Source organism: Phytophthora parasitica (assembly GCF_000247585.1).
Source record: "Phytophthora parasitica INRA-310 unplaced genomic scaffold supercont2.33, whole genome shotgun sequence".
Classification (NCBI taxonomy): Eukaryota; Oomycota; class Peronosporomycetes; order Peronosporales; family Peronosporaceae; genus Phytophthora; species Phytophthora nicotianae.
Window position 1 is genome coordinate 43,896 of NW_008649019.1, and position 26,279 is coordinate 70,174.

At 53.5% G+C, this 26,279-nt stretch overlaps 12 protein-coding genes across 15 annotated transcripts; 7 read left to right on the forward strand and 5 right to left on the reverse strand.

Annotated features, from left to right (window-relative positions):
* Positions 1–4,458, reverse strand: PPTG_13436 (hypothetical protein). 3 transcript variants are annotated; one of them, XM_008909115.1, is made up of 5 exons: positions 2,692–4,458; positions 1,879–2,622; positions 931–1,804; positions 626–783; positions 1–557 (listed from the first exon to the last, which is right to left on the reverse strand). In XM_008909115.1, the coding sequence occupies exons 1-5, from the start codon at positions 4,285–4,287 to the stop codon at positions 309–311; spliced, it is 3,621 nt and encodes a 1,206-aa protein (XP_008907363.1). In that variant the 5' UTR covers positions 4,288–4,458; the 3' UTR covers positions 1–308. The 3 variants fall into 3 exon arrangements, with proteins under 3 accessions (XP_008907363.1, XP_008907362.1, XP_008907364.1); XM_008909114.1 differs by having other exon boundaries at positions 626–1,804; XM_008909116.1 differs by having other exon boundaries at positions 1–1,804.
* Positions 4,459–4,933: 475 nt separating this feature from the next.
* On the reverse strand, positions 4,934–8,669 carry PPTG_13438. Of its 2 annotated transcripts, XM_008909117.1 has the most exons (3): positions 8,385–8,669; positions 7,586–8,267; positions 4,934–7,506 (listed from the first exon to the last, which is right to left on the reverse strand). In XM_008909117.1, the coding sequence occupies exons 1-3, from the start codon at positions 8,608–8,610 to the stop codon at positions 7,032–7,034; spliced, it is 1,383 nt and encodes a 460-aa protein (XP_008907365.1). In that variant the 5' UTR covers positions 8,611–8,669; the 3' UTR covers positions 4,934–7,031. The 2 variants fall into 2 exon arrangements, with proteins under 2 accessions (XP_008907365.1, XP_008907366.1); XM_008909118.1 differs by having other exon boundaries at positions 7,586–8,669.
* PPTG_13437 (hypothetical protein) lies at positions 5,331–7,081 on the forward strand. The gene is made up of 2 exons (XM_008909119.1): positions 5,331–5,453; positions 5,529–7,081. Exons 1-2 carry the CDS (start codon positions 5,368–5,370, stop codon positions 6,883–6,885), a joined length of 1,443 nt encoding a protein of 480 aa, XP_008907367.1. The 5' UTR covers positions 5,331–5,367; the 3' UTR covers positions 6,886–7,081.
* On the forward strand, positions 8,190–10,710 carry PPTG_13439 (hypothetical protein). The gene has a single exon (XM_008909120.1). The coding sequence runs from the start codon at positions 8,838–8,840 to the stop codon at positions 10,350–10,352; it is 1,515 nt and encodes a 504-aa protein (XP_008907368.1). The 5' UTR covers positions 8,190–8,837; the 3' UTR covers positions 10,353–10,710.
* An 875-nt stretch (positions 10,711–11,585) lies between these two features.
* On the forward strand, positions 11,586–13,085 carry PPTG_13440 (hypothetical protein; the record flags this gene model as incomplete). The annotated part of the gene is made up of 1 exon (XM_008909121.1): positions 11,586–13,085. One exon carries the CDS (start codon positions 11,586–11,588, stop codon positions 13,083–13,085), a length of 1,500 nt encoding a protein of 499 aa, XP_008907369.1.
* A 231-nt stretch (positions 13,086–13,316) lies between these two features.
* Positions 13,317–14,901, forward strand: PPTG_13441 (hypothetical protein; the record flags this gene model as incomplete). The annotated part of the gene is made up of 2 exons (XM_008909122.1): positions 13,317–14,638; positions 14,709–14,901. 2 exons carry the CDS (start codon positions 13,317–13,319, stop codon positions 14,899–14,901), a joined length of 1,515 nt encoding a protein of 504 aa, XP_008907370.1.
* PPTG_13442 (hypothetical protein) lies at positions 14,840–17,303 on the reverse strand. The gene is made up of 2 exons (XM_008909123.1): positions 15,329–17,303; positions 14,840–15,255 (listed from the first exon to the last, which is right to left on the reverse strand). Exons 1-2 carry the CDS (start codon positions 17,239–17,241, stop codon positions 14,997–14,999), a joined length of 2,172 nt encoding a protein of 723 aa, XP_008907371.1. The 5' UTR covers positions 17,242–17,303; the 3' UTR covers positions 14,840–14,996.
* Positions 17,304–17,574: 271 nt separating this feature from the next.
* PPTG_13443 (RdgB/HAM1 family non-canonical purine NTP pyrophosphatase) lies at positions 17,575–18,297 on the forward strand. Its single transcript, XM_008909124.1, has one exon. The coding sequence runs from the start codon at positions 17,593–17,595 to the stop codon at positions 18,166–18,168; it is 576 nt and encodes a 191-aa protein (XP_008907372.1). The 5' UTR covers positions 17,575–17,592; the 3' UTR covers positions 18,169–18,297.
* Positions 18,298–18,341: 44 nt separating this feature from the next.
* Positions 18,342–19,007, forward strand: PPTG_13444 (hypothetical protein). The gene is made up of 2 exons (XM_008909125.1): positions 18,342–18,751; positions 18,829–19,007. The coding sequence occupies exons 1-2, from the start codon at positions 18,377–18,379 to the stop codon at positions 18,868–18,870; spliced, it is 417 nt and encodes a 138-aa protein (XP_008907373.1). The 5' UTR covers positions 18,342–18,376; the 3' UTR covers positions 18,871–19,007.
* On the reverse strand, positions 18,736–22,082 carry PPTG_13445 (hypothetical protein). Its single transcript, XM_008909126.1, has 4 exons — positions 21,144–22,082; positions 20,519–21,079; positions 19,483–20,445; positions 18,736–19,404 (listed from the first exon to the last, which is right to left on the reverse strand). Exons 2-4 carry the CDS (start codon positions 21,065–21,067, stop codon positions 18,922–18,924), a joined length of 1,995 nt encoding a protein of 664 aa, XP_008907374.1. The 5' UTR covers positions 21,068–21,079; positions 21,144–22,082; the 3' UTR covers positions 18,736–18,921.
* On the reverse strand, positions 22,078–26,203 carry PPTG_13447 (hypothetical protein). The gene has a single exon (XM_008909127.1). The coding sequence runs from the start codon at positions 26,189–26,191 to the stop codon at positions 23,669–23,671; it is 2,523 nt and encodes an 840-aa protein (XP_008907375.1). The 5' UTR covers positions 26,192–26,203; the 3' UTR covers positions 22,078–23,668.
* PPTG_13446 (hypothetical protein) lies at positions 22,207–23,937 on the forward strand. The gene has a single exon (XM_008909128.1). The coding sequence runs from the start codon at positions 22,222–22,224 to the stop codon at positions 23,608–23,610; it is 1,389 nt and encodes a 462-aa protein (XP_008907376.1). The 5' UTR covers positions 22,207–22,221; the 3' UTR covers positions 23,611–23,937.
* Positions 26,204–26,279: the final 76 nt, after the last annotated feature.

Here is a 26,279-nt window from a genome sequence, read left to right on the forward strand (position 1 = left end):
GCGCTGAACTTCATTCGCGTTGCGTGCCCATGCACTTGAAATACTATGTCCAAGGGGATAGCTGTACCCGATTCGGGTCCCGAACCACTCGTTGCATACATCCAGATTCGTCTACAGTGCGGCTCGCTAGATAGATTCTACGCTCGACTACGTACACGTACGTAGTAGGACTCTGCACGCAGCTACAAGGCTCACAAACACTTCCTAGTTTTATCTGCATTGGGCTCACGGTGGACCTATGCGATCACTTCACTTGGTGACCTGTATCTGCTTACTGTCCTGTACCCACATCCGCCTGTGTGGACTGCTTATCTAAAACGCTTCATGGAGATGTGGATGAGTGACTTGAGTCCACGCAGCCAGTCCTTGTGTTGCGCCCAATCTGAGGCCGTAAGAGCCACGTAGATGGTCTGTGCGCTGCCAAAATCGCGCTGTCCGAAGCACGCCACCATCTCATGCAGTCGGGACACAACGTCGGGCGACAAAGCGCCGATGTTGAGCTTGGTTAACATGATCTCCTTGCCCTTCTGAATCTCCTGCAGTTGCTTCTGTTCCATCTGCACAAACAACAAAATACCTAATTAGGTACATGCCTTCTTAACAGTGGCAATGATGTTCACCGTACCATAGTGAGAGGGAGGCCCTGAAGTTGACTCACGAGGTCGTTGAACGCGTTTACAATAGGGAGATCCTGCGGACCGACGTTCTCTGTGCTACCGGGCACAACATCCGGAGGGAACTCGCCAACCTTCGGGGCAGCGCTTGCAACGGGCGAGAGAGAGGCTGTGGTAGCATTCCCATATTTCAGAGTCAGTTCCTTGTTGCCCACACTGCTGACGAACCCATCGCGTTGGTGGGAGCTCATATCAACAGAAGGCTTGGCAATGCGCGATGACCCCATCGCAGCAGCAAGTGGATTTATCCCCGTACCTTGAGGAATGGATGGAGAAGCTGGGGCAGGTGGCGCGCCGAAGCCTGTTCCGGGACGAGGAGCACCACCGTACGCCGGAGAAGGTCCGGACACGTGAGGTGCGCCTGTAGACGGAGGACCTGAGTACATCTGCAGACGGCTACCTGACGACGACGGGGGGCCTGACGGGAAACCTGGTTGGGGCAGATGCTGGCCTGGGAAGCCTGGCTGCTGCGGACGACTGTAACCAGGCTGCTGTGGGGGTGGCTGGTGCTGCTGCGCTTGGCCAGGGAACACTGGAGAAGCTGTGGATTGGCCCGGGAATGGCGTCAGCGCCGCGTTTCCTGGGTATGGCGACGGCGTTGACTGACCTGGGTATGCGGGCTGCTGCTGGTTCGGGTATCCTGCAGGCTGCTGGTTGGGGTATCCACCGGGCTGCTGCGCTTGCGGAGGCAGACCATGCGTGGCCGGGTATGCTGGTTGCTGAGGTGCCGACTGGTAGCCACCAGGACGGCCAGGGTAAGCTGGCGTCGGAGCCGGTGTATGTTGTTTCGGTTGATAACCCGCAGCTTGGCCACCATAGGCACCAGGCGTAGGCATCGGAGCGGCGGCAGGAGTTGGCGTTGGTGCAGCAGGAGCACCATACTGGTTCCTTCCAGCTCCATATGCGGGTTTGTTACCGTAGCCTCTCTGCTGCTGAGCAGCCTGACGTTGTTGCTGTTGCTGCTGAATCTGTGCCTGCGTCTGAACCTGAACCACATCGAACGGGAACGGAGGTGGCTGGTAGCCCTGTGTGGGGTACGCGTTGTAAATGCGGTCCTTCAAAATCGCGCAACTCAGATCCGGGAAGCGTGCGTACTTGGCAGCAATATCCAGGCGTCCTTCCGCAGCCATCTAACAAGTAAAAACGATAACAAAATAACGTAAGCTTACGACCACCGAAATGTCCTTCACCTCTTGCTACGTACCAGAGAAGCATACTCAGCGAAACGCTGGGCCACCTCAGAGCCCATGGATTGATCAGGCTGGTCGACAGCCATCGCGAACACAGACACCTTCTCAACAAGACGGTGGAGCGCAAAGGTGTGGCCATGCGTGCGCGCCTCGAACTCGCTTTCCTTGCACCAAGCATTCACTGTCTTCTCCACGTTCACGGCGCACATGAAGCACAACGTAGCAGAGTGCAAGTCGCCAGCGGCCTCCAGTCGCGTGGCCAGCTTGTCACACAGCGACGGGAATTCTTCGCTCTTAGCGTATGTGCTCAAAATGGCTAACGTCTCGCGCCATTCAGCCAAATCCGAAAGCTCGACGAGCTCGGTTAGCTCATTCTTGATGATAGCAGATACCACACGCATCACAGGGCGTTGCTGGTGAGCGAAGAATGCGCGCTGAGTCTTCTCCCAAAGCTCAGGACCGCCACAAGAAGCTAGCAACAGCGCGTCGGCCAGTTGGTTGTACGCCAAGCAGCAGTTGACGGCCACTTCGAAGTTGCCCACTAGTAGTGCCTGCATCAATGTGCTCTCGGACTCTTCTGTGTATACAGGAGCGGGGACAGCATCCAAGCGCTTACTCTTGTCCTCATCCAACGCAGACGGGAGCGCAGTAGCAAGAGCAGAGACGTCCGACAACGGAGATGCAGGGTTTGCTGCGGCAGCGTCGTCAGCCTTCGGGTGGAAGCCAGAGGAAAACACATCGTCCGCTCCCATGCCAGACTACAGACAACACCAACAAAAATGAGCAACACGAACCAGAGATTGGTTATACCCACAGCAAAGACGTACATCAATCCGGTCACTCAGCAGCGCTCCCATCACTGGGTCCACTTGTGGTCCAGGAGCCTGTGCTGGGTTGGCAGCTTGAGCAGCTGTGGGTTGCAGTGCGGCGGCAGCCTCGGGGTTAAACTTGGCGTTCAATTCGTTAATCTTTTCCGCGTCCAAGCCAAGATGAAGCAGCAGATGCTGACGCGCATCCTTCTCAAAGAGGATCTTCATGAAGCTCCACACGCTACGCTCTTCAGGTGTCGCTGCTGATGCGATCTTCTGCTCGCAGTGTCCTTTAAAGTCCTTCGTTTCCAGCGAACGGTCCAGCGCCTCGGCCTCAGCCACAAGTCCAGTGTCACTAATCACGCGTTGCATGTGAATAAGGCGACGGTGGTCGGTGTTGGGGCCCGCAGGTTCCTGCGGATTCGCAATAGTCACCAACTTGCCACCAAATCCAAATGACGCACCAGCCGGGCGGCGCATCCACTTCGGGGGGCGACAAGCCGGGTTACCGCCACCAGAAAGACCCCAGATCTGCAGCTTTCCGTCCAACGAGCAGGTCGAAGCAACTGCAGGAACCTGGGGAGACCACTGAACGTTCCAACGACGCTGGCCGGCGAGACCACCGCCAAAGAATTGGTCCGAGCCCATAGAGGGAGCATTCGGGGCGTCCGAGGGGAATTCAGCCACAGTCTTGCGCGAAAACAGGTCCCAGAGAAGCGTTCGATTGTCCTTCCCGCACGATAAGATGAGCCCAGGGTCGTTGGGACACCATGACATGGACAGAACGCCCGCAGTGTGGTCATGGAACTCGGCTAGAGGCGTACTGGTCGAGTTGCGCAGATCCCAGAGCTTCACTGACGGATGCTGGTCATCGCCCGAGGCTGTAGCGATCTGCAGTCCCTCGTTGGGGTTCCAGGCGATAGCAGTGGCTGCTCCTCGTGCGGGATCACGCAACTCGCACCAAGGCTTCTTTTGCTTGAGGTCCCAGACAACGACAGAGCCATTCTGCGAGCCTGTGGCTAGGATATAATTCACTTGAGTATTCCATGCCACGCTGGTGATCTCATTGGCCTGTGCCTGAGGGGTGGAGGGGCCTCCAGGCGTGAAGACGCCAGGGCTGGCCAGTTTCTCCAGCGACATAATGTAAACTTCGCCATCACTGCCGCCTGAAGCCAACAGGTGCGCGCTGTCTTCGTGCGGATTGAACTGTAGCGCGTTGACGGCTCCCTTGTGGCGCGTGATGCGGCCGATCTCGCAGGACGCAGGCGCATCAGTGCCAGGCTCGCGGTCTAGCATAAGTGCTGGGTTCCACAGCGACACGGAGCCGTCAGCCATACCACCGGCGATGATACCGTACGGACACGTGTCGTGGTGGCGCGGCACGTCACGCCAGGCCAGCGACGTGAATCGCGACGCCGTCTTGACGGAGCCTAGTGTGATCATACCACGGCTCGGGTCGCTTAGGTCCATGGATACGAGCTTGAACTCGCCGCCGGTATTCTCAAAGCCGACGCCGCCGTCGCCCTTTGAGCCGAGCGCCAAGAGCTCCGCACGCCGCTTCACGGGGCTCCAGGCCACCGCTGCGTTCGCTTGAATCTCCTTCAGCAGCGACATGTCTTTCTATTTAGTAATGCGCGTGTCCTCCTCCCTGTCGGCGAGGTCGTCCGTGTCTTGATCGGCCCGAGCGGAACGCTGCTAAACTGACTGTATGATCGCGGGATCGCACGAGGGAGAAAGTTGCGAGCTTCAAATGGGGCGAGAAATCAGCCAATCGTAATAGCGGAAGTAGCTATTTTGGCCAATGATACGAGGACACACGCCGCTCAATCCTGCGGCTCAATTAAGTGCGGACGTAATTTATGGTGGTGCGATTGGACAAAAAAAAAAAACAAGCTGTAGCTTTGGTTTGAGTTTTTGGCGAGGAGCTCATGAAATTCGACAGCTTTCGTCTCTGTGTGGGTTACAACCAGTAAGCTTACTGTCAGGTTGACTTAATTCGAGGGGCGTTGTACATGTATTGCTCTTCACTGTCGGGTTTCACAGTTGCAGGTCTCAGTCAGTTGCTGCTACGATCAATGCAGCCTAAATTCAATCCTTTAGCGCAACATAACAACTTCAACTTTCTGACTAAACTCGTGCTTTTTGGTTGCTGCACGGCTAAGTCGTTCACACGAACGTTCCTGTTTAAGCTTCGCAAGATATGGTCTAGACTATAGCACGGACTTGCAATAGGTGGTGAAGAGGAAGGTGGTTGGTAACCGTAGTGTCCTGTGGTCGTTGCACTGTCGTTGTAGAGACAGCAGCGCAATCTTCCATTATACCATTTTCGAACTGCTAATCTGGTGGTGCTGTGCAGTACGTGTAGCTGCATTACCCAGAATGTAGACTAACTTCCTGCTATGAAATGCACTACAGACTTTGGTCACTCAAAGCTGCTGACTAGAAACTCACGGTGCGTAATCGCTTCTTTTCTACGGCAATCGCTAATGGCGGCAAAGCGTTTTTGCTACAGTTGCAAAACAAGACGGCAAGTTACCGTGTAGTGCCCACCACCGGCCAAACGCATGCTCGTCGGAATCTCGAGGTGCCCCTTATAATAAATGCGTACAGAATCGGGACACTCAGAAACGGGCCTTCTTTTTTAGACCACGACCTCACTCTTCCAATCTCATCCAAAGTCGCAATCCAGGAGACATGGTGCGCGCCTTCCGTGTCGCCTCTGCGCTGATGCTCGCAGTCTTGGCCAACGGAGCCATCTCGGCCGATCAAGCTCCACCAAGGTACGTCTCGTGCGCATCAAATGATGGTACCATTAACATTGCTGACCGATGATACAACGCTGTGCTTCATTGCAGTGAACTCCGCCGCCTGGTAACGCTCTCTCGTCACGGAAGTCGGGCTCCGAACGACGTGGTGAAGTTTACGTGCCCGCGCAATAAAGCCAACCTGGACGCGTACAAGGTGCCACTCACTCAGCTCACGGAGATCGGTATGAAGCAGCTGCAAGCTGTCGGCGAGCACATCCGTCACACATACATGGTGGACGAACCAAAGCACGAGGAAGCCTTCCTGTCTCGCTCGCTTAACGGTGTTAACCACTCTCATTTCGAGGCGTATTTCCGAGCCGACGCCGCGACGCGTTGCTCTCAGAGTGCCACAGCGGTGGGCTACGGCCTCTACCCAGACGGAACGGGCCCACAAGGTTTCCCGCGCCAGCCTGTGCCCATTACCATGCAACTCGTGGAAAACGAGCATGCCTTTGCTGCTCCTAAGGGCCCCTGCAAAAGTACCTTAGACGCGGATCTCGCTGTGTACGCTGAAACCCGTGCGCCAGAGCTCTTTGGCCAGTATCGCGACGTCCTCGATCAGCTGGGTGAGGCCTGTGGTGTCGCTGTCAAAGATATCCCCAACTTGCCTGATGGTGAAGATGTCGTGCTGGGCGTGAAGGATTTGGCAGATATGTTTGTCTTCGACCGTGACGAAGGCCTGCCACTTCTCGAGGGGATAACGGTTGAAGCTCGCAAAAAACTGGAACAGTTAGCCTTCACTAACCTCATGGAACGATATTACTCGACGGACCGCGAAATTACGTACTGGGTGGGTGGTTTTAGCGATTTGCTTCTCAACACGCTCCAGGGTGGAGCAGTCCTGACGGCGCCATCGCCTGCAGAGTACCGATACTTCTCATTCCATGGTCATCGAGAGCTGCTTCACGGCCTGGGTATGATGCTGGGCTGGGAGTTCCACTTCAAGGGACTACCAACAGCTCTCAACGTGTCATCCCTCCACCCCGGAACCACCATGTTCTTCGAATTGCGCGCCCGCGAATTCACCACCGAAGAGGCTGAGAAGCAGCCAGAAGCCAAGGAATTCTACTTTGTGCGAACGTACATGTGGTCGCCGTACACTGATCGTGAGCAGATCAAGCTGACAAAATGCTCAGTTGCGGATTGCCCGCTGGATGAGTTCAACAAGATCATCACGAACCACATCGCTGGAACCGGCACTTGGGAGACTATCTGCAACTACCACCAGCCAACTCTGGATGAAGCTCAAGCGCCACTGGCACAGGGAGCCGTTGTGGAGGTCAACCGCGGCTTCGCACACTACTCTTTCGTTACGGTCATCGGGATTGCTATGGCGATTGGGCTGGCGCTCGCGGCCTACAAGGTCTACACTGCTCGTCGCCGCGGGTACACCATGGTGGGGTAAGCGATGGATCAATGCTGGTCATACCAGCAAAACAGGAAGAAATAGCTACCAGAAGCTCTCTTTTAACATCCTTAGAACAAAATAAACGTCAGCGCCAGCTTGACTGGCCGCACTACGTTTGCGAAAGCCACTTGTCTGGCAGGAATTTATTGTTGAAGGCGAAATTCCTGGAGCTTCGCGACCAAGGCATCAACGTTGGCTAAACCCTTCGCTTTGCCTTGAATGATGCCGTTCTTGCCGCTGCCGCCCTTGCCGTCAATGAGAGGCAGCACAGATTTACCATGAGCAATGATGAACTCGGGAGGTCCGGCAATAAGAAACAAGCCTTCACCGAGCAGCTCGCCAGCCGTGAGAACAAACACAGCGTCATTCTTGGCGTCTCCAAGCATACTCAACAATGTCTGCAAGAAGCCGAGATCGCCCTCGTCACGGTGGTAAGTGACGACCCCCTCGCTGGTCTGCGCCATCAGGTCGCGTGCGATAGACGCTGCCAGCTCCTTCTGCAGGTTTTTAAGCTCTTTTGTTGCACTCTTCTGGAACTGAAGCAATCTTTCCACCCGAGAAGCGTGATCATCTGGTGCACTGCTCAGCAACTTCGTCATTGCGTGCTCATTTCTCAGCCTGCAGTATTCACAACACACAGCAACATGATATTTCGATAAGTAAACATCGCAACCCGTTGGCAAAGCACAGCACTAACATTCGTGAAAACTCGCGATTCACTCGCTCTCCAGCAACAAACCAAACACGAGAAGCTCCGCGTGCATACTCCGTACTCAGCACACGCAGCGATCGGAGTTGTGCCAGGTTTTGAACGTGTGTACCGCAGCATGGGTTCACATCGAGACCGTCAATTGTTACGATTCGCATCGCCTTGGGCGTCTGACCAGGCTCAAACTTCGCGGCAATCTTTTCCCACTCCTCTGTTCCTGGCTTCGCGAACGATGGGGTCATGGCAAGGCCTGAAACGATGGCTTCATTCACTTTTTCTTCGATTTTCTGCAGTGTTTCGGCAGGGATCACATTTTTCTCCTTGCCGCTCTTCTTGCCAGTCGTCACCTCCGAGGCCGAAGCGCCATTCATCGGCACGAGCTCCACATTGCAGCGTTCCTCTCCAAGTGACCACGTAGTAGTATCGTATCCATATTGTTCTGCGATTGCGCTGAAAAGGTGTTGCGCTGAGTGCTGCTGCATGTGGTCGAAGCGACGAGCCCAGTCCACGTTGGCGACTACCTCCTGGCCCTCCACGAACGGCGCCTTGGCTCCATCCTTCACAGAAACGCGGTGCAGACAGCGACCGTCCTTCACATACACCTGGTTCACCGGTACACCATCGATGCTGCCGGTATCCCAAGGTTGGCCTCCGCCCTCGGGAAAGAGAACTGCACGATAGCAACGAGCACCATAATCATTGTTTAGCCACCTCAAATCAGGAATCCATTCACTACTACGTGGCTGCAATCTAACAGGTTGCAATTGGAAGCCGATAGCTTACGCACCAGTGTCGTGCAATTCGAGTTCGTAGAAGCGTTGGGCCTTGGTTTTCTTGGTGGCTGGTACTACGCGTTCATGACAGGCCTGCACGGTTGTACGAAGCGAGCGCAGCGACGAATCCCGCTGGCAAGCGAGCGCCCCAGGCGGAGCGGGGGTGAACGCAATACGCGTTATTCCTGAGGCGATCGACGCCGCCGCAGCGGCGGAGGCAGCAGCTCCTGTCGGTGGCATCAGCGAGAATCTCGTCGAGATTGCTGCGCAGAAGATGTCGCAGATGATATGAGCGATTTCATAGTATACTACAAATAATACTATGGAATTGGTGCTTGGTGCTGGTGCGTGTTTTTGCACTAGCCAAAGAGCAATCAAGATCTCACTCGTCGCGTGGCCATCGACGTACCCGGCCACAACGAGAAGAGCAAGCTAGCAAGCGCGTCACTCTCCCATCTATCCGTGCAATGAGTTTCCGTCGCGAATCCGTGGACTCCTCGGCCGCCGCCTTCCAAGCCAGGCACAAGTCTGCCCCTTTCACCGACAAGCACCCGAAGGGCTTCGGCGAGATGGTGCTGGTTGAGGGCGTCAGCATCGAGAAAACGTATCTCCTTCCCGTGCCGAACCTCCGCGAATGGCTTCCTGAGCAGGACCACCAAATCTGCAACCGCCGCAAGCTCGACACCCAGGCCGATGACTCGGTGGAGCGTAAGAGCACGTACAACAAGATCATGGGCGAGACTGACGTGATCCTGGGCGACATCCGCCGCAATGACTCACAGGAGGCCGTCTCGCGTGCCTACGTGCGCGCTGGTCCGCGTGAAAACACGTACTTCGACCCCGCCAAGGTCAAGGCTGCTATTGTGACCTGCGGCGGTTTGTGCCCTGGCCTCAACAACGTCGTGCGTGACGTCACCCTCGCTTTGTGGAACCTGTACGGCGTGCGCGAGATTTATGGCATCCGCATGGGCTTCGGCGGCTTCTACAACTGGACCTCAATGGACCAAAAAGAGGCTCCCATTATGCTGACCCCCAAGAGCGTCGCTAGCATCCACCACCACGGCGGTACCATCCTTGGTTCCAACCGTGGCGGCTTCGACCAGGACAAGATTATTGACTTCATGACCACGCACGGCGTCTCGCAGCTGTACGTGATTGGCGGTGATGGCACTCACCGTGCTGCCAACAAAATCTCGGAGGAATGCCGTCGTCGCAAGCTGGCTATCGCTGTCGCCGGTGTGCCCAAGACCATCGATAACGATGTGGATCTTCTGGACCGCAGCTTCGGTTTCAACACGGCTGTCGAGGAAGCCCAGCGCGCCATTCGCTCGGCCAGCACGGAGTCTCGCTGCGTGCCCAACGGTATTGGTGTTGTCAAGCTTATGGGCCGTAGCGCTGGTTTCATTGCTGCACACGCCTCGCTTTCCAGTGGTGACGTGAACCTGTGTCTGATCCCGGAGATTCCGATCGAGCTGGAAGGTCCCCGCAGCTGCCTGGACCACCTTGAGCGCGTTGTGGAGGAGCAGGGCCACGGTGTGGTCGTTGTCGCTGAGGGAGCCGGTGAGGAGCTGCTGGGAACGTCGGTGGAGGCCGATGCCGGTGGTAACAAGAAGCTGCCGCCCATTGGTGCCTTCATGAAGGACCGCATCCAGGAACACTTTGCTAAGAAAGGCAAGGAGTGCACCGTCAAGTACATTGACCCCTCCTACATGATCCGTTCGGTGCCAGCCAACGCTGCAGACAGTCTGTACTGTATGCTGCTGGGCCAGAACGCCGTGCACGGCGCAATGGCAGGTTACACCGGCTTCACGGTCGGGCTCAGCGCCAACCGTGTCGTGTACTTTCCCATTGAAGCCATCACACGCAACTCACCACGCTGCATGGACCCCTTCGGCCGCACATGGGAGCGTGTGCTGTGCCTGACGCGCCAACCCAACACGGCCCACGAGGGCACCATTAAGGGCGCCAAGTCCTCCGACTAAGTCACAAGCAAAGGCGAGTAGCGCCTGAACCGAATGAATGCAGGCGTCGTGCTTGCCAATATATCGAACACCTTTGCGTGGTTAAAATGATCTTCATGATACTGTTCCTGTATATCGACGTAAGGGTGGAGCACAGTTAGCGCTGTAGTGGATTAACATACTTGTCTGACGCTAATCATCGAGTTGAGTTGCCAAGCCATCGCCGAAGTTCGGCGACCGAACACGTCATGCTTGTCAAATGTAGCGCGTCAAACCAATCAGGTCCCAGAAAAGTGATCATTTTTATGGCTAGCGCTTTTTTCGGGATACTTCGTGAGGTAGCTTATCTCCGATGAGGAAAAATTGCTGTTTGAAAAACTCCGATATGCTTTTTATTTACCTCGAGACTAAATTATCCAACGTTTAGCTCACACTTTTCGAGGCGTTCAACTTGAAGTGTGCCTCGCTTCAACTGCGCCAGCTTCGCCACGAGAATCCTGGCTGAAGAATTGGTGAGTCCAGGAGGTTGATGAGGGAGCTGAAGATTTGTTTCCCACCCGCTGTAAACACCTGATTAGAGGAGCTTCAACAAGCTCCAGGATGTTTGTGTTCGCTTGTTAAAGATGTACTGAAAGTGCTAACTTGGAGGACGGCAGAACTATCCGGTTGCAGACTATCGGCACCGGAATCAGGCTCAAACTTGATTGCTCAACAATAGAGCCTCGATTTAGGTGGGATTTTGCAAAAGGAATCGAGTGGTCTTTCTGTCTTTCTGTACGAAAGCCAAGCATCTCTAAATTACAGAACTGTAAGCTAAATTCTTTGGTACACTTAGCTCGCGGATAAGAGGCCCAATTGCTTTGGAATTTCGCGTAAGTGGAGACGGTCACGTTACATGAATGAGTCCACAGCGGGTGGACCTTATAGGATTTACAAACACATTGGTTTTAGCATACAAATTGGAGGGTATTGGCAAACAACTATCCGGAAGTTTACGAAAAAAAACGGGATGCAGTATCATACTGTATTCCAGAAACTGTTATTTGAGGAATCTGAGGTTTGTGGTGAGTACTGATACCCAAAGCCCCCGGATTTGGGCTCTAGAGTAGCCTTTTTTTGGCATGATGCAGCAAAGGATACGAAAAGCTATGATACGCCCATCTTCACAGTGGCTAAATCTGCACCAGAGATCATTCTTCAAACCGCCGCTGGCTACGCAAGACCAGAGTAGGAAGCTTCCTCGACACAAGTAAGATGCTCGCTCGCCAGGCCCTCAAGCAGCTGCGCGCCTCGTCCTCCCTGGCGAGCCGTGGTTTCGCCGTGCTCACTGCTGACACGATCAACCCTAACATCGTCAAGGCGGAGTACGCTGTACGTGGCGCTCTGGTGCTGCGCTCCAACGAGTACGAGAACCGCCTTGCGAACGGCGACAAATCGCTTCCGTTCGACAAGGTTATTCCGTGCAACATTGGCAACCCGCAGGTGCTTGAGCAGGAACCCATCGAGTTCCAGCGCCAGGTACTGGCGCTCGTCAATGTGCCAGGTCTTGTGGACCAGCCAGAGGCACAGAAACTATTCCAGCCGGACGCCATTGCTCGCGCCAAATTCTACATTGACAACATCCCGGGCGGCACTGGCGCTTATGGCCACAGCAAAGGCTCGGCTGTTGTACGTGAGGAGGTCGCACGCTTCTTACAGCGTCGTGACGGCCACCCGGCCGACCCGGAAGACATTTACCTCACAGACGGCGCCAGTCCGGCCGTACAGAACTCTCTGCTGGCTCTCATCCGTGACGAGAACGACGCCATCATGGCCCCCATCCCGCAGTACCCGCTGTACTCGGCGGCCATCGCCATCAATAACGGCACTCTGGTTGGTTACTACCTGGATGAGTCCAACGCCTGGGGTCTTGATGTCAACGAGTTGGCGCGCGCTGTGAAGGAAGCTCGTGATGCTGGCAAGACAGTGCGTGCGATGGCTGTGATTAACCCTGGCAATCCGACGGGCCAGTGTCTATCGGAGAAGAACATTGAGGAGATCATCAAGTTCTGCAAGAAGGAAGACATCCTGATCCTGGCTGACGAAGTTTACCAGGAGAATGTATACGCTGAAGGCAAGAAGTTCTTTTCGTTCAAGAAGGTGCTGCGTGATATGGGCAAGGAATACGACGATGTGGAGCTGATCTCGTTCCACTCGACGTCCAAGGGTTTCACGGGTGAATGTGGTCGTCGTGGTGGCTACATGGAGCTGGTAAACATTGACGAGGATGCCAAGGACCAGTTCTACAAGCTCATGTCGGTGAATTTGTGCTCGAACATTGACGGCCAGCTTGTTGTGGGCATGATGACCAACCCACCGCAGCCTGGTGATGCGTCGTACGAGCGCTACGCTGAGCAGCGTGACGGCACGCTTGGGTCCCTCAAGCGCCGTGCGGAGAAGCTCGTGAAGGCTTTCAACGAGCTTGAAGGAGTCACGTGCAACGAGACGGAGGGTGCCATGTACACATTCCCGAACCTGACGCTTCCGCCCAAGGCTGTTGAGGCCGCTAAGGAAGCGGGTATGGCACCTGACGCGTTCTACTGCATGCAGATGCTGGACGAGACGGGAATTGTAGTTGTGCCTGGCTCGGGTTTCGGTCAGAAGGAGGGCACGTGGCACTTCCGCACCACGATCCTGCCGCCGGAGGATGCTGTGGACGACGTGATCGAGAAGACATCTAAATTCCACGCCAGGTTCATGGACAAGTACAGGTAGATTTGTCAGATTCGAGAGAGAAGTGACGCGATGGACATGTAGTATAGATGTTAAATACTACATGTACGTATCCACGCTTCTGTTAGCTTGGCATCGCGAGCTTCCTGCATTTTGACGATCGACCATGAATGCCACTAGTTGAAGTTTTTGGCAGTTTATGCAATTATCAGTCATTTTAGCGTAATTCGCGAAATTTTAGCAAACGCGTTCAAAAAGCTCGCATTGGATAGCATGTTCCTGCCACTGAAAGAGGACTCTCTGCTCTTCCACTTGTGTCTGTACTATGGAGCGCTCGTGCTGCTGCTAGAGTTGCTGGTGCCGCTTCTGCTCCATCGTCGGGTACGTATTGAGATCCCGCGTTTGCCGTTGCGAGCACCAGTCGTTCCGTTGTCAACGCGCGAGTTCCAGCAGCGGCGACTAGCGCTAAGACAACAGGTGGCTGCGTTGCAACGAGATATCGCCGAGACTCCGCGTCGGTCACCACAGAAGAGAAGGCAGGTATCGAGTACCAGTGCAGCTAAGCAACGATCAGCGGCGTCGTCCACGCTGTCATCACCAACGTCTTCAGTGAAGATGAGGCCGAAATCGCCCCGAGAAACGAGTGGAGTTAAACGGAAAAGCAACAGGAATCAAGAGCAAGGTAGAGATGCACCTGCTGAACCGACGAGGCCAATGCCAATGGCGATGAGTGACTTTCTAGTGACGAGTGCACCGCGCCGTGGTGGATTCTCATTTGACGAGATTCGAGACGAAGTATTAGTTGAAGAGAACAGGAAAGAGAAAGAAGATTGGGTTAATGCGAGGATAGCAAGACGAAGGGAATCGTCGACGTTCTCAGGAAGAAGACCGGTGCGATTAGTGGAAGATGTGGAAAGTGTGGGGTATAATGGACCTAGCGAGGCTGCTACTCGGTTGGAGGCGTTGATTGGGGCGCGCAGGAGACGAAGAGAGTCCGCTCCGCCTCCACATATACCCGCTCCACCTCCAGTCCCAGCTATGAATCATTCACCAGCTCCTGTTTCAGCACCAGTAGCTCCTGCTGCTAGCTTGGAGAACCATTTGGAGCTCTCGGTTTCTCAAGCTCCCAAGCCAGTACAGCAGGAAGCTTCATTACTGGTAAGACCACAAAATGAACAGAAGACCACACAAGACGAAAAGACGAAGGAGTCCGAAAGGAATGAACCCGTTGCTGATTTCCAGGCATTTTGTGCTTCGTTTGCAGTTGGTGGCTCTGCTGCTGCTCTACAAGCTGCAGCGAAGCGGAAACACCACGAAGCGTTTGGATCGGACACTGAGCAGACGAGTGGAGGCGTTGGTATAGCTGAAGAATTCGTTAAAATGCGCAAGTATCCTCGAGTTTCAGAACAAATTACCGAGGAATCAGAGTCTAGTGCTCCGTCTGCAACACTCCAAGTGTTAGACAAGCGCTCACACTATAAGGCACTTGGATCAGAGAACGAAAACGAGATCGACGATGCGGTAGAAGTGCAGCAGATTTTTGAGAAACGTAACCACGATCAAGCCTTTGGAGAGCCGGAGCGACCACAAGAAACGTAAGTATGCATGACCGACAGACATGGTGGAGGTAGCAATATTTAACTCCGAGTGGTTTGTTGTTTGTAGAACACCGCGAATTATCAGACGAATCTCCTTCGGTGACGAGGCCGATGCACTGACAGCGTCACCAAAGGAAGTTCCGAGCGAGCGTTCAACTGGAAAGCGTAAGCACAAGCAAGCGTTTGGAATGTTAGATGATGAAGACGAAGATGCAGAGTGGCGCGATTCTCTCGCTTTTCGTCCTCATCGAATGGATTAACGATACTGGGAAGTACTGGTAAAAGAGAATGCGATGGTATTAACCTTCCAGTTAACGATTTTAATGTTGGAAGATGCCGTGTTAGCAGCATCAAGTCACTGATTCTCTTCCTTCCCAGTCTTCACAATGTAAAATAGCGCGTGAATGTTGTTGTTCTTGATTGCCTTGCGGCACGCTGCGATGACTGTGGACTTTGCATTACCGAAGCGCAACCGAGCAGCGAGTTGGATCATGCTGTTAACCTCCTTTAGGGCATCAAGAAGTGCCTGATGGTTCGTACTTCGCTTTGTATACTCACCCAAAAGCTGATTGTTCAGTGAGAACAACTCCGAGTAGAACCGCCGCATGCGAGGCCTATCAAGACAGGAACATGAGTTAGTCCATGTAAAACCTCACAAAAAAGCACATGCACCAGTGCACCACTTACATGTCGTTGAGAATACGCGAGTCTTCGACGCGGATAATGAGATTCTTGACCTGGTTCGAATCGTCAGCCATTTCACCTGTGAGCTTGAGTCTAATGGCGTTGCTCTCATCAACTCTCACGAGTAGGTTCCGGAATTCCTCCATTTGTTGGGGGAAATCTGCCATTGACTCAAGGTCGCGCCATTCGAGAAATGCGCACATGTGCTGGACAAGTTCAGCCGCTAGCTCCATATTATCCGTTCGAATGACGGTCTCCTGTGGCGCCACGGAGATGTTTAGCCGCGAGTTGTCACGAAGTGAACGGAACATCAAATGCGCTTGAGAACTTTCCGGAATAACCTCTGCTAACACGAAGGCGTTGTCCAGCCACGAATACATTTGCTGTGGCTTGACAGGCGTACTAAACCGCACAGACCCTTCCGGGGTCGTCTGTGGGCCTGGGGTTTCACCCGTAATGTGGTGAAACGCAGCAAACTTTGGCAGCTTGAAGGTGGATTCGAACACATGGAAGGAGGTGTGATGGCCACGTGAGCCTACGAGCACTTTGAAATCGAGACGCGCAGCAGCGTGTTTACTCAAATTTAGTGGGATTCGAACTGTCGGGCTCATAGTCGCTGGACGAACGACCAAAGACTCGCCCTCGAAGATGCCTGCTTCGGACTCAAATACCACCACCATCTTGATAACTGCGTCGTTCTCGGTTGAAACTTCAAGCTCGAAGTTTGTGGCAGTTTTACTTGCCAGCGATCGTACCTTGATGTTGGTGTCGGCACGAATGCGTAGCCCTTTTCCTGATGAGGCAGTACCAGCTTGATTGGCCTCCAATGCCTTAATTTCAAGCTGTAAAGCAGCACGGTGTTTGGATAGTTTCGCTACTTCTTTCTCTTCCTGACTGGCCTTGTCGTTGGTACCAGTGGAGACACCTGGTGCTGGAAAATCACCCGTGGACGTGAAGTAGCCGCGGATTTCTCCGTCTGCCGAACAACAAATAATCTCCTCTTTGCCATCCATGCGATAGTCTGCTGTTACAAGGGCTGCCACAGGAGACTTGAGCACTTCCTTGTGCACGGCTTCTCCGTTCGTTAACTTTCTCGACTCGAACTTGCCATTGCTCCAGCCCATAACTATTTCCTTCTCTCCATCTCCGTCGATATCAAAGCTATGGATCGCCGTTGGAACGTTCTTGGACTTAACACGCCATGCACGGTGTTTCCCCTTGTAGACACCCACCGTACCATTCTGAAGGGCATATCCGAACATTTGCTTTTTAATTGCAGCGAGTGCCAGCACTCGACTTGTCTCCGTGCACTCGAACACCACCTCCTCATTCTGAAATGCTCGGATCTCAAAGTCGTCTGACCCAGCAATAAGCTCATCTCGTCCATGGCCAGTCACGTCGTTCACTGTCAGTGCATGAACATGGTCTCCTGTGACTGTCCAGAAGAGCTCTCCACCGTCCCGACCGAAGCCTTGCAGAGAGCAATTGCCGCCCACTACGACCATTTGCGACGGAGAGTTCGCCGATGAGGCAGTGCGTGGTGCCGGTGCAAAGAGCATGGCACTCACGCCATCGGGCACGTCTTTGTAAAAGATGTCGGAGTTCTTCTCCACATCGTAGGCCAACAGGCTGGACTGCGTGCCTACCACGAGCGTATCGCCCTGGTCTGCGTTCTCGAACTTGCCGGCTGCCAATGCCGTGACCTTGCGATTGATCTTGAGGAAGCGCACGCTGCTTTGTTCGCTGTCATCGGCCTCCGAATTGTCTCGGAAGGTGTTTTCGTTGGGCGAGTGTATGAATACCTTGCCCGCCGTAGTGCCGCATGCCAGTGCAGGATGGCGGCCATCGAACTTCCCCACTTGCGCTACGCGCTCAAGAATGGGCTGATGAAGATGCACCTGGAAAGCAGGCAGCATGGCGATCGAGTAGATCTGATTGAACGAGGCAGTGCGTCGCTTCAAGATCGTGGATACCTTCGCGCAACATTACATTGAAGTTGTTGTTTTAGTGAAGAGCCCACAATACTCGAAGGTCATCATTGAAGTGAGACTTGGAACGCTCGTTTTGTAGTGCTCACTTTTGAATAGCTAGAGCAGTGGCAGCAACCGAGTAGACATCATCTTGAGGATACAGCACCAACAGAAAGCTTGCACGAGCTGAAGCGCAGGTCCCTACATTCTTAATTTTGTGTGTTGAACACGTTGTGCGACATTCCATTACATCTTGGTTCATTGGCGGTCATTACTGCATTGACAATCTTGGACACCATGTCGAGTGCCAAGCCTGTGCTGACGTTCGTGACCGGCAACGCCAACAAGCTGAAGGAGGTGGTGGCTATCCTGGGCACCGACTTCCCTTTTGAGCTACGTAACCAGGCTGTGGACCTGCCAGAACTGCAGGGCGAGCCGGCCGATATCGCCAAGGAGAAATGTCGCCTCGCCACCAAGCAGGTGCAGGGCGCTGTGCTCGTGGAGGACACGTCACTGTGCTTCAACGCGCTAAAGGGCCTGCCTGGCCCATACATTAAGTGGTTTCTAGAGAAGACAGGCCACGACGGTCTTAACAATATGCTGGCCGCCTACGAGGACAAATCTGCCTACGCCCAGTGCATCTTTGCCTACGCGGCGGTGGGTGCCGAGCCCCAGGTATTTATCGGTCAGACGCACGGCAAGATCGTTCCAGCCCGCGGTCCTACCACTTTTGGCTGGGACCCAGTCTTCCAGCCGGACGGATTCGACCAGACGTACGCCGAGATGGAGAAGGCCACCAAGAACCAGATCTCGCACCGTTACAAGGCTCTGGAGGCACTTAAGGCTCACCTTGTCAAGCCTGTAGAGAAGTAAAACTTTGTTAATATGCGGGCAAATGCTCGTGGCTCTAAGCGTAGAACTCAGATGAGCACGTCAAGTTATCCGCATTATCGGAGTTATCATATCGATTTTTTCAGTCATAAAAGTCATTTGTTTTATGTGACATTTGTTTTATACTACAGTATGAGTTTTTTTTTTTTTTAACTTTTCATCACAGCAAATACCTCGTTGTGAGGCAACCATGTCGGTTCCGATCGGGTATATGGAGCCTCCGCACTACATCCAGCCTTCTGCGTTGGCTGAGATCCTGCGCGACCCCAGCACGTCCAGCAAACGGCCCGTCATCATCGACGTGCGCGACACGGATTATGCTGGTGGCCACATTCGCTCAGCAGTGAACATTCCGGAGGACAATTTCATGGACGATGACGACGTGGACGCCCTCGTGGAGAAGTTCAAGAACGAAGATGCCATTGTGTTCCACTGCATGATGAGCCAGGTGCGCGGGCCTTCCTGTGCCAAGAGATTCAAGTCTCGGATGGAGGTAGTGCTAGAAGGAGCCAACCACAAACCCCGCGTACTCATTCTGCATGGCGGCTACGAACGCTTCGGAAGGGTGAGTATTGTTGGGATCATTCGTTATTCAAGAACACACTGCTAAATATTCTCTGCATCTGTGTCATTCGTGGACAGATCTACAAGGACGAGACCGATCTCATCGAGCTGGACGACTAACTTCTTGTGCACCTTCGCACACTCCATTTGCACAGAGACCAACTGTAGACTCTAAAGACGGTAGTCTGCGCGCTTAGCAGGCGGTGATTGCTTCTTCGTGATGTAGTCAATGAGGAACGTCGCCTTGATACATTCGATGTCGTGGGTCTTGATCTTCTTTAACCACAAGTCTCGTGTTGGCACCTCGGGAGGAAACAGCGCCACCACAGGCGCCTCTGGGGTCGACTCCTTTGACAAACTGTCAAAATCGACGGACTTCGTGAGCTGAATCACGGAACCTCCACCAGCGAGGACAATACGCTCACACATATCTCGAGGGGGGACGCACTTCGCATGGATGAAAAAGCGCCATCCATTGAAAGCACCGGGGTGGCCACCAGCGCGCTCCTTACGCCAGTATGCGCACACCTCGGGCCAAATACGCGCGTCGATATCCTTCTTGTCAGATTTGTGGGTTCCCCATTCGTGTGCAGCCTCTTCGAGAAACTTTCCAGCAGTAGAGCAGGTCTCTAGGTATGAAGGCTTCAATATCCACTGGAATGGGCAATACGAACAAGATATAGTTAGTTAGAACCGCACATGATTCCTCGTATGCATTAGTTCAAGACGCACCTTGCCAGCCGCACATCCAGCGATAAACTTTTCCGTCCGCTTGAGTTCACTGCAAATGATGTGCGTGCAGTTGCTGTCAAACTCGCGACTAAATTCACTGACGCTCCCGCCCAAAGAAGTTATTATCGAAGTGTGCAGTATAGCCTGGTCCCGATCACCAGTCAAGAGGAACACTCGCTTGATTTTAGGTGGCGAAGCTGCACGTGTTTTCTTCGTAGCTGCTGGTTCCTTCTTCTGCTTTTTTGACGAAGCTCTGGTCGACTTCGACGTGTCCGGTTCGTCCGAGTCAGCAGCGCTCTTGCGCTTTTTCGCTTTCGACTTCGTAGCAGGCATCTTGGTGTCTTCCGGTTCCTGGTTTGCAGGCTGAATGTTCGCTGCCTCTGTAGTGGCCGATTCGTCAACGTTGCTGTCACTGCTGATACTTATGACAAGCGGGGGCTCCTTTGCGTTTTCGATATCAGTTTTCGCTGCTGGTTCTTTCTCGACTTCTTCCACATCTGCAGATTCTTCCTCAGCAGCATTCCTGCGCGTCTTCCGTTTATTATTTGAAGGTGAGGCAGTATTCGTCGGTGTGTCAAATAGCGTACACGTAACATCTTTCGCACGGCCGGAAGTCGTCGTGGATGATTTAGAGGTTGTCGATGGAGTCGGAGTCTTTCGGTTAGCTGGAGTCTTCTGGTTAGTTGGAGTAGGTACCTTGTCAATCTCAGTGAGAATGCCGTCGACGTCAAATCGCCCTTCACCACCCTTTTTCGCATTCTTTGCACTTCTCACGTGGGGTGTGATCGCTAGCTTCGTTTTGTTTACTATTTCTTCCTCAGGATTGATGTCTCCACTATCCTTCTTCTTCGAACTGTGATCCGAAGCAGTGCTATCTGTATCCCCCGATAGCTCCTTAATGACATTATACCGGAATGCAAGCTCCGGGACATAGTCCCAATTCGACAGGCACGCGAAGATCCACTATTCGAGCCAATAAAAAACACAACAATAAATCAGCGATGGGGATACACTAGGGAGACTCGCAAGCACAAACCTCGTGACTCAAGACGTTATCGAATCTCCAGCTCAACGCCTTCTTGTACTTTTCTCCGGAGGCTTCGTAGCAAAGGAGGTGTGTAGAATGGGCTCGTGAAAGCACCGGAAGCAAACATGCGCCCGTGGCGTGGATAGCGATCTGAAGTTCTTCTCGAGTTGGACTTGATTTGCTGGAATATCCGGACAGCGTAATGACGAAAGACTGCATTCCAGGGATACTTCCAAAGGACTTAACAGGGCGCTGAATCGCCTCGTTGTATGCGGTCGGCTTGCTCACTTGCGAGAGACCTGCCAGAACCCAATAGATACTGACCACCTTTTTGCCTTGACGCATGGCCTCGTTGTACTCGAAGCCACCACGGTAGCGGCACACCACGAACGACGCATTTGTGACCACCTTACCCACAATATCCTGATACGAATCACCAAACGGCACATTCGCCACCTTGGCATCTACTGTCTTCAGCATGTCGGACAACTTTTCTCGCAGTAGTGGGGCAATATGTTGAGCGAGGAGTACTATCGCGCCATGCAGTGTCTTCTTCATTGCCTCGAGTTTCTACAAACAATAAAACCCTATCAGAACCAGTACTCTTCCACCAGCATTAAATGCAACTCCTTACCTCGTTAGACAACCTGCGAACTACCGAAGATCGGTACCGAGTTCCGTCCTTCCCAGTTGATACACCTGAGCACACTTGCTGAGGTTCAAATCTTCCAGGTGCACTTCCGGTTGGGTTTTCCAGCTGCGTCCCTTCTTGCCTGGCTTGATCTCAGCAGCTCCAGTCGGTTTGTAAGCAAAAGGTCCTTCCGGCACTCGACTCTGCCGCATCACACACTCTTCAATCCACGTGTATTTGACATGATGCTGCTTGTCCAACCCCGCTCGTTGTCCCATGTACGCAACGACACAACTGGGCAGTGTATACGACGAGTCCGCCTCATGCGTCGACATATGAAGCCTCCACGCATCGACACTCCGCGCAAGATCTGCCTTTGAGAAGGTAAGCTGTAGCAGTTTCTGGAAATCCTGTTCTTCTGGCTCCATAGTGTCTTTGCTGCTGTCTTCCTGGTGCAGAATGTGTGTAGCTCCAGGATAAACTTCCTTCTGGTCGACGATTTGCCCGCCAAAGTGAGTGATGAGGCCATTGGTGACCTTCCGCGCGTCCTTCCCCATCGTACCCCCTGAGATCGCGAGTGTAGAGAAGACAAACGCTGGGTTGGGATTAAATCGGTCCACAGGGAGCAGCCGCTGCAGAAGGAAGGTACGGAAGACCCACTCGGGTCGCACTAGCGCCACAAAGCGCTCATTTCGCTGCTGCATGAAGTTCTGATAGGCCTTGGGGTGGCACACGATGTGCGTCACGGCGCTGCTGCTCGCGGCGTTGATGTCCTCCAGGATCGTCGCCCCACCATCGAGCAGACACAGCTCTAGCGCGAGCAGTTCCGGCACGTCCAGCTCGGCTGGGTGCACAACGCACCGCAGCGATGCATACAGAGAGTGCTGCCGCATACCGTTTGAGTACCTTCTAGCAGATAATTTACTGGCGCGTCAGATGAGGATAAGAAACACTTTGTATTTTAATAAATCGTTTTAAAAAACGATTTTTTTTTCCGACGCGTGATGTTCAAATCGAAATTTTACTTTTCGGCCAAATTCAAATTTCGCATCATTCTTTTTTGCCACATTTGACTGCCACAATGACCAAACAGACCGTGGATCTGGTGATCTTCGCAGCGCACGTGATCCCGGTTGTTCCTCGCGATGTGGTGCTGCATAATGCTGCTATCGTAATCGAGAAGACTCGGGTCGTGGCGTTGCTGCCGTGTGCAGAAGCTCAGGAGCTCTTCGTCGGCGCCGAGGAACATCATTTGGACCGCCACATAGTGATGCCAGGGCTCATCAATCTGCATACGCACGCACCCATGACGCTGTTCCGCGGCCTGGGGGACGACAAGATGTTGCATGAGTGGCTAGCCGAAGACATCTGGCCAATGGAGAAAAAGTTTGTCGGTCCGGAGTTCGTACGCGCCGGAATGGCCCACGCCGTGGCCGAGATGATCCGTAGCGGGACTACGTGCTTCAACAACATGTATTTCTTCCCGAACGAAATCTGCCGCGTATTGCAGAGCACAGGCATGCGTGGAGCTGTGGGTCAAGGTGTCATGGACATGGCGTCGCCGTATGGCTCGGGTCCGGACGACTTCTTGGCAAAGGCGGAACCTTACCTAAAGAAATACGCCCCTGGACGCCACGACCTCATCACAGTCACTATGGCGCCCCATTCGCCTTATACAGTAGGTGAACAAACACTGCTGAAAGTGGATGCATTAGCAAGCAAGTATAACGCACGGATCCACATCCATTTGCACGAGACGGAGGCGGAATGCAGTGACAGCGAGCAGTTGAACCGAGACTCCATGTGCTGCCACAAGAGCGACCAGAAGCTCCGTCCACTCGCAAATTTCAAACGGCTAGGTTTACTGTCGGAGAGGCTTATATGTGCACACATGACTCAGCTAACTGACGAGGAGATCGACGATGTCGCTCGAGCTGGAGCTCACGTGGTTCACTGCCCGTCGTCCAACCTCAAATTGGCATCGGGAATTGCACGAGTGACTGAAATGCTTCGTCGAGGTGTGAACGTGACGCTCGGTACTGACGGCGCGGCGAGCAACAACTCGCTCGACATGTTAGTAGAGATGAAACTTGCAGCATTGCTGGCGAAAGCGGAGTCTCATGACCGCACGAGTGTTTCTGCTGCTGAGGCACTGCAGATGGCTACATTGAATGGTGCACGGGCACTTGGACTTGAGCATGAGATCGGATCCATTGAGGTGGGCAAACGTGCAGATATTATCGCTATTGAGTGCGACAGCATCGAGATGCTCCCCATGTACAACGCAGTGAGTCATGTAGTCTACGTCGCTGGCCGTGAGCACGTTTCGGATGTGTGGATTAACGGGAAGCAAGTGCTGCGAAGCCACAAACTTACTACAGTCGATGAAGAAGAAGTGAGGAGGGAAGTGCGTAAGTGGACTGCACGCATTTGCAACTACCACAACGAGGTGCAGACGAAGGAATGCTAGAGCTCGTCTATGAATTTGAATTTTCTTGTACAATGGACTCACCGTATTTCTTAGCGTCTCACTTCAATACCAGCTTATTGATTGAAGCATCAGCAAACTCCACGCGACGCGAGAGAACTTCTTTGACACGGGCAGCGGGTAGTGTCCAAGCTACGCCACGACGTCGTCGACCGTACACATCCAGTACCTCTTGAGGAGTGTCCACATTCAACACTTCGGCGAGTTGGGTTAAAGTCGCAAACGCTTCGCGCACTTCTTCGCCGGCGCCACCTTCGCCGCTGAGGAATGTACTGATGACACGAATATCTTTGTCAAACTGCAGCGCACCAAGCTGGTTTACCCGTGTAACTTTAGAGAGAAACCAGGACTCGAGTTGGGTAGCAGAATACAACGCAACTCCGTGAACAATAGCACGATAGTTGCTACGCGAGAGACTCCCTCGAAATGCAGCTAGCAACGACCGAAGCCCACGCACAAACGCATGTGCAAACGGGTCGTTGGCCTCGTTGAATGTGAACATAGCCTCGGTGAGCTCGTACTGGACAGGGTTGCGCCTCGAGGATGAGGATCCCGCCGACGAAAGAGCTGTAGCGGATGCAGCTAACGCCGACGATGATAACAAACTGTTGAGATAAGCGGCAATCTTGGGCTCCAAGAGCTTGAGGAGCTTTTTACGCGAAGCAAGAAGTAGTTGATTCAGTTCAGCTGATGCGTCTTCCAGTGCATTCAAACAAGTCATAATGTGCTGCGGCACCTCGGGGAAGGCTTCGGGCAACTCGTGCTCGAACTCGCCCTTCAGTTGTGCGATGTATCCAGACGTAACCTCCAAACTGTTAAGTGTGACATCAGGAGTGTGTTCCTTCCGCTGCTCTGGAGTCTGCCCACCATTTTCACCAGTATTGACGCCACCCACTGGTCCAACAGTTTTGCTGAGCTTGGCAAATTGCTGCTGCATCTGATCACGTAACTGGGCAGAGGAAGCCGCTAATAAGCTCGCAGCATCAGCTCCGGCGGCACTGTCCATCTTGGCTGAAGTAGTCATATGTCGTATCCGGCTTCGCATTGTGTCTCCAACGACATCACGTAGCACCGTATTAATCATGTTAAGAACTCCAGCAGCACAGTCGACGTGGCCTGTCGCTAATGCACGCAGTCCAGAGTTACGTGCCACGTAAAAGATTTCATCAATGGCCGATGAAATGGGAAAGCATGCTAGGCTATTGTCGCTGTCGACTCCACCGACTTCAGCCTCTCCCGAGCTCCCGTCGCCGGATGAAAAGTGGAGCTCTTCCCACTGGAATGCTTTACGAGAAGCTTCGTTCAACAGTGCGTTTTCGAAGAAGCAATAGAACCCTGCCAGCTCCTGGACAGTTTTCCCCAATTCACTTTCTTGGATAGGTGGCAATACCGGAACGACAGGGCCTTTGCCACCACTGCCGTGCTCACCCTTTTCAATCTCTTCATCGTTATTTGTTTCATTTTCTTCTTCGTATGTCACTCTTGAGCGCATGAAGCGTTCGTAAGTCTGCGTGTGTTGAATGACCAGCGCCATCTCATTCAGTTGCTCGTTCATGACAGCTACACCATCATCCCTGGGACTTCCAGGTGTCGACTGCATCCCACGGTTACTGCCACTCCGATTTGACGGTGACAACGGAGTCGAAGTCGGTGATACAGGCTGCTCTCCATTCGTAATCCGTTCGTGAAATTTCCGCTGCGCCATGTACGCGTTCAGCACTGCGACCGCCGACTGTTCTCCCAATATATATAACTTCCCCACGAACCGATTGGGTCCATGAACTCTCTCAAAGCACTGCGACAACAGGCCAGCATGTTGCTGTGCTTCTTGTGCCACTTGGTTAAACACTTCAGCGAGGTGTGTAATGAGTTCTTGTGTACTAAACACACCAACTCGTGGATCCCTTTCCCTCTTCAACGTCTGCTCCAGTGTCCTCTGTATATGTTCTAGCAGCATCACCAAGCCGTGCTCCTCGTAGTCTTTTCCTACCGCCTTAAACAGCGGTGCGTACGTCTGCACCTGGCGAGGATCGCCAGCTCGTAAGCCCTCCTCGAACGCTCCTTCAATGACTCCTTTGAGGTCGTTCTCAATGGTATCCACCCGTAGCTTGTCCGCAACGTCCAACGGCATCTGCTGCTCGATGTTTTTCAGCGTCTGGAGGAACGTGGCGGCCTCCGGATACCTCTGCTGCTGCATAGCGCGTCGGATACCCGCCAGCGCGTTACGCAGCGTCAGAAGCTGCGCCGATTGCTCCAGTGCCACTCCCAGACGCGACTGAATCACGTCCAGGCGTCGAACCTCGCGCGTCATCTTCTCAGCCACGTCATTTGCATTCGCGACACGCTCTACGACGGCGCCAGTCTGCGCACAGAGCACTGTCACCTCGGGCGTGAGTTGTCGCAAGGAGCGCAACGATCTCTGTGCCGCCGCCTTCTCGGGCGCTGACGGCGACTTAGCGAACGCGAGAGAATCTTCACGTAGCGACTGCTGACGCTGCTTGATGGCCGCGAGTTGCGCTACGAGCGCCTCGTGTTGCTCCTGCTTCCAACGAGGACCGCCCATGGGATATGAAACTGAAGTGAAGAGTGATTTCAAATACGTGAAAGGGATATTATGTGGGCCACAGCATTTGGAATAGATATTATGTGGA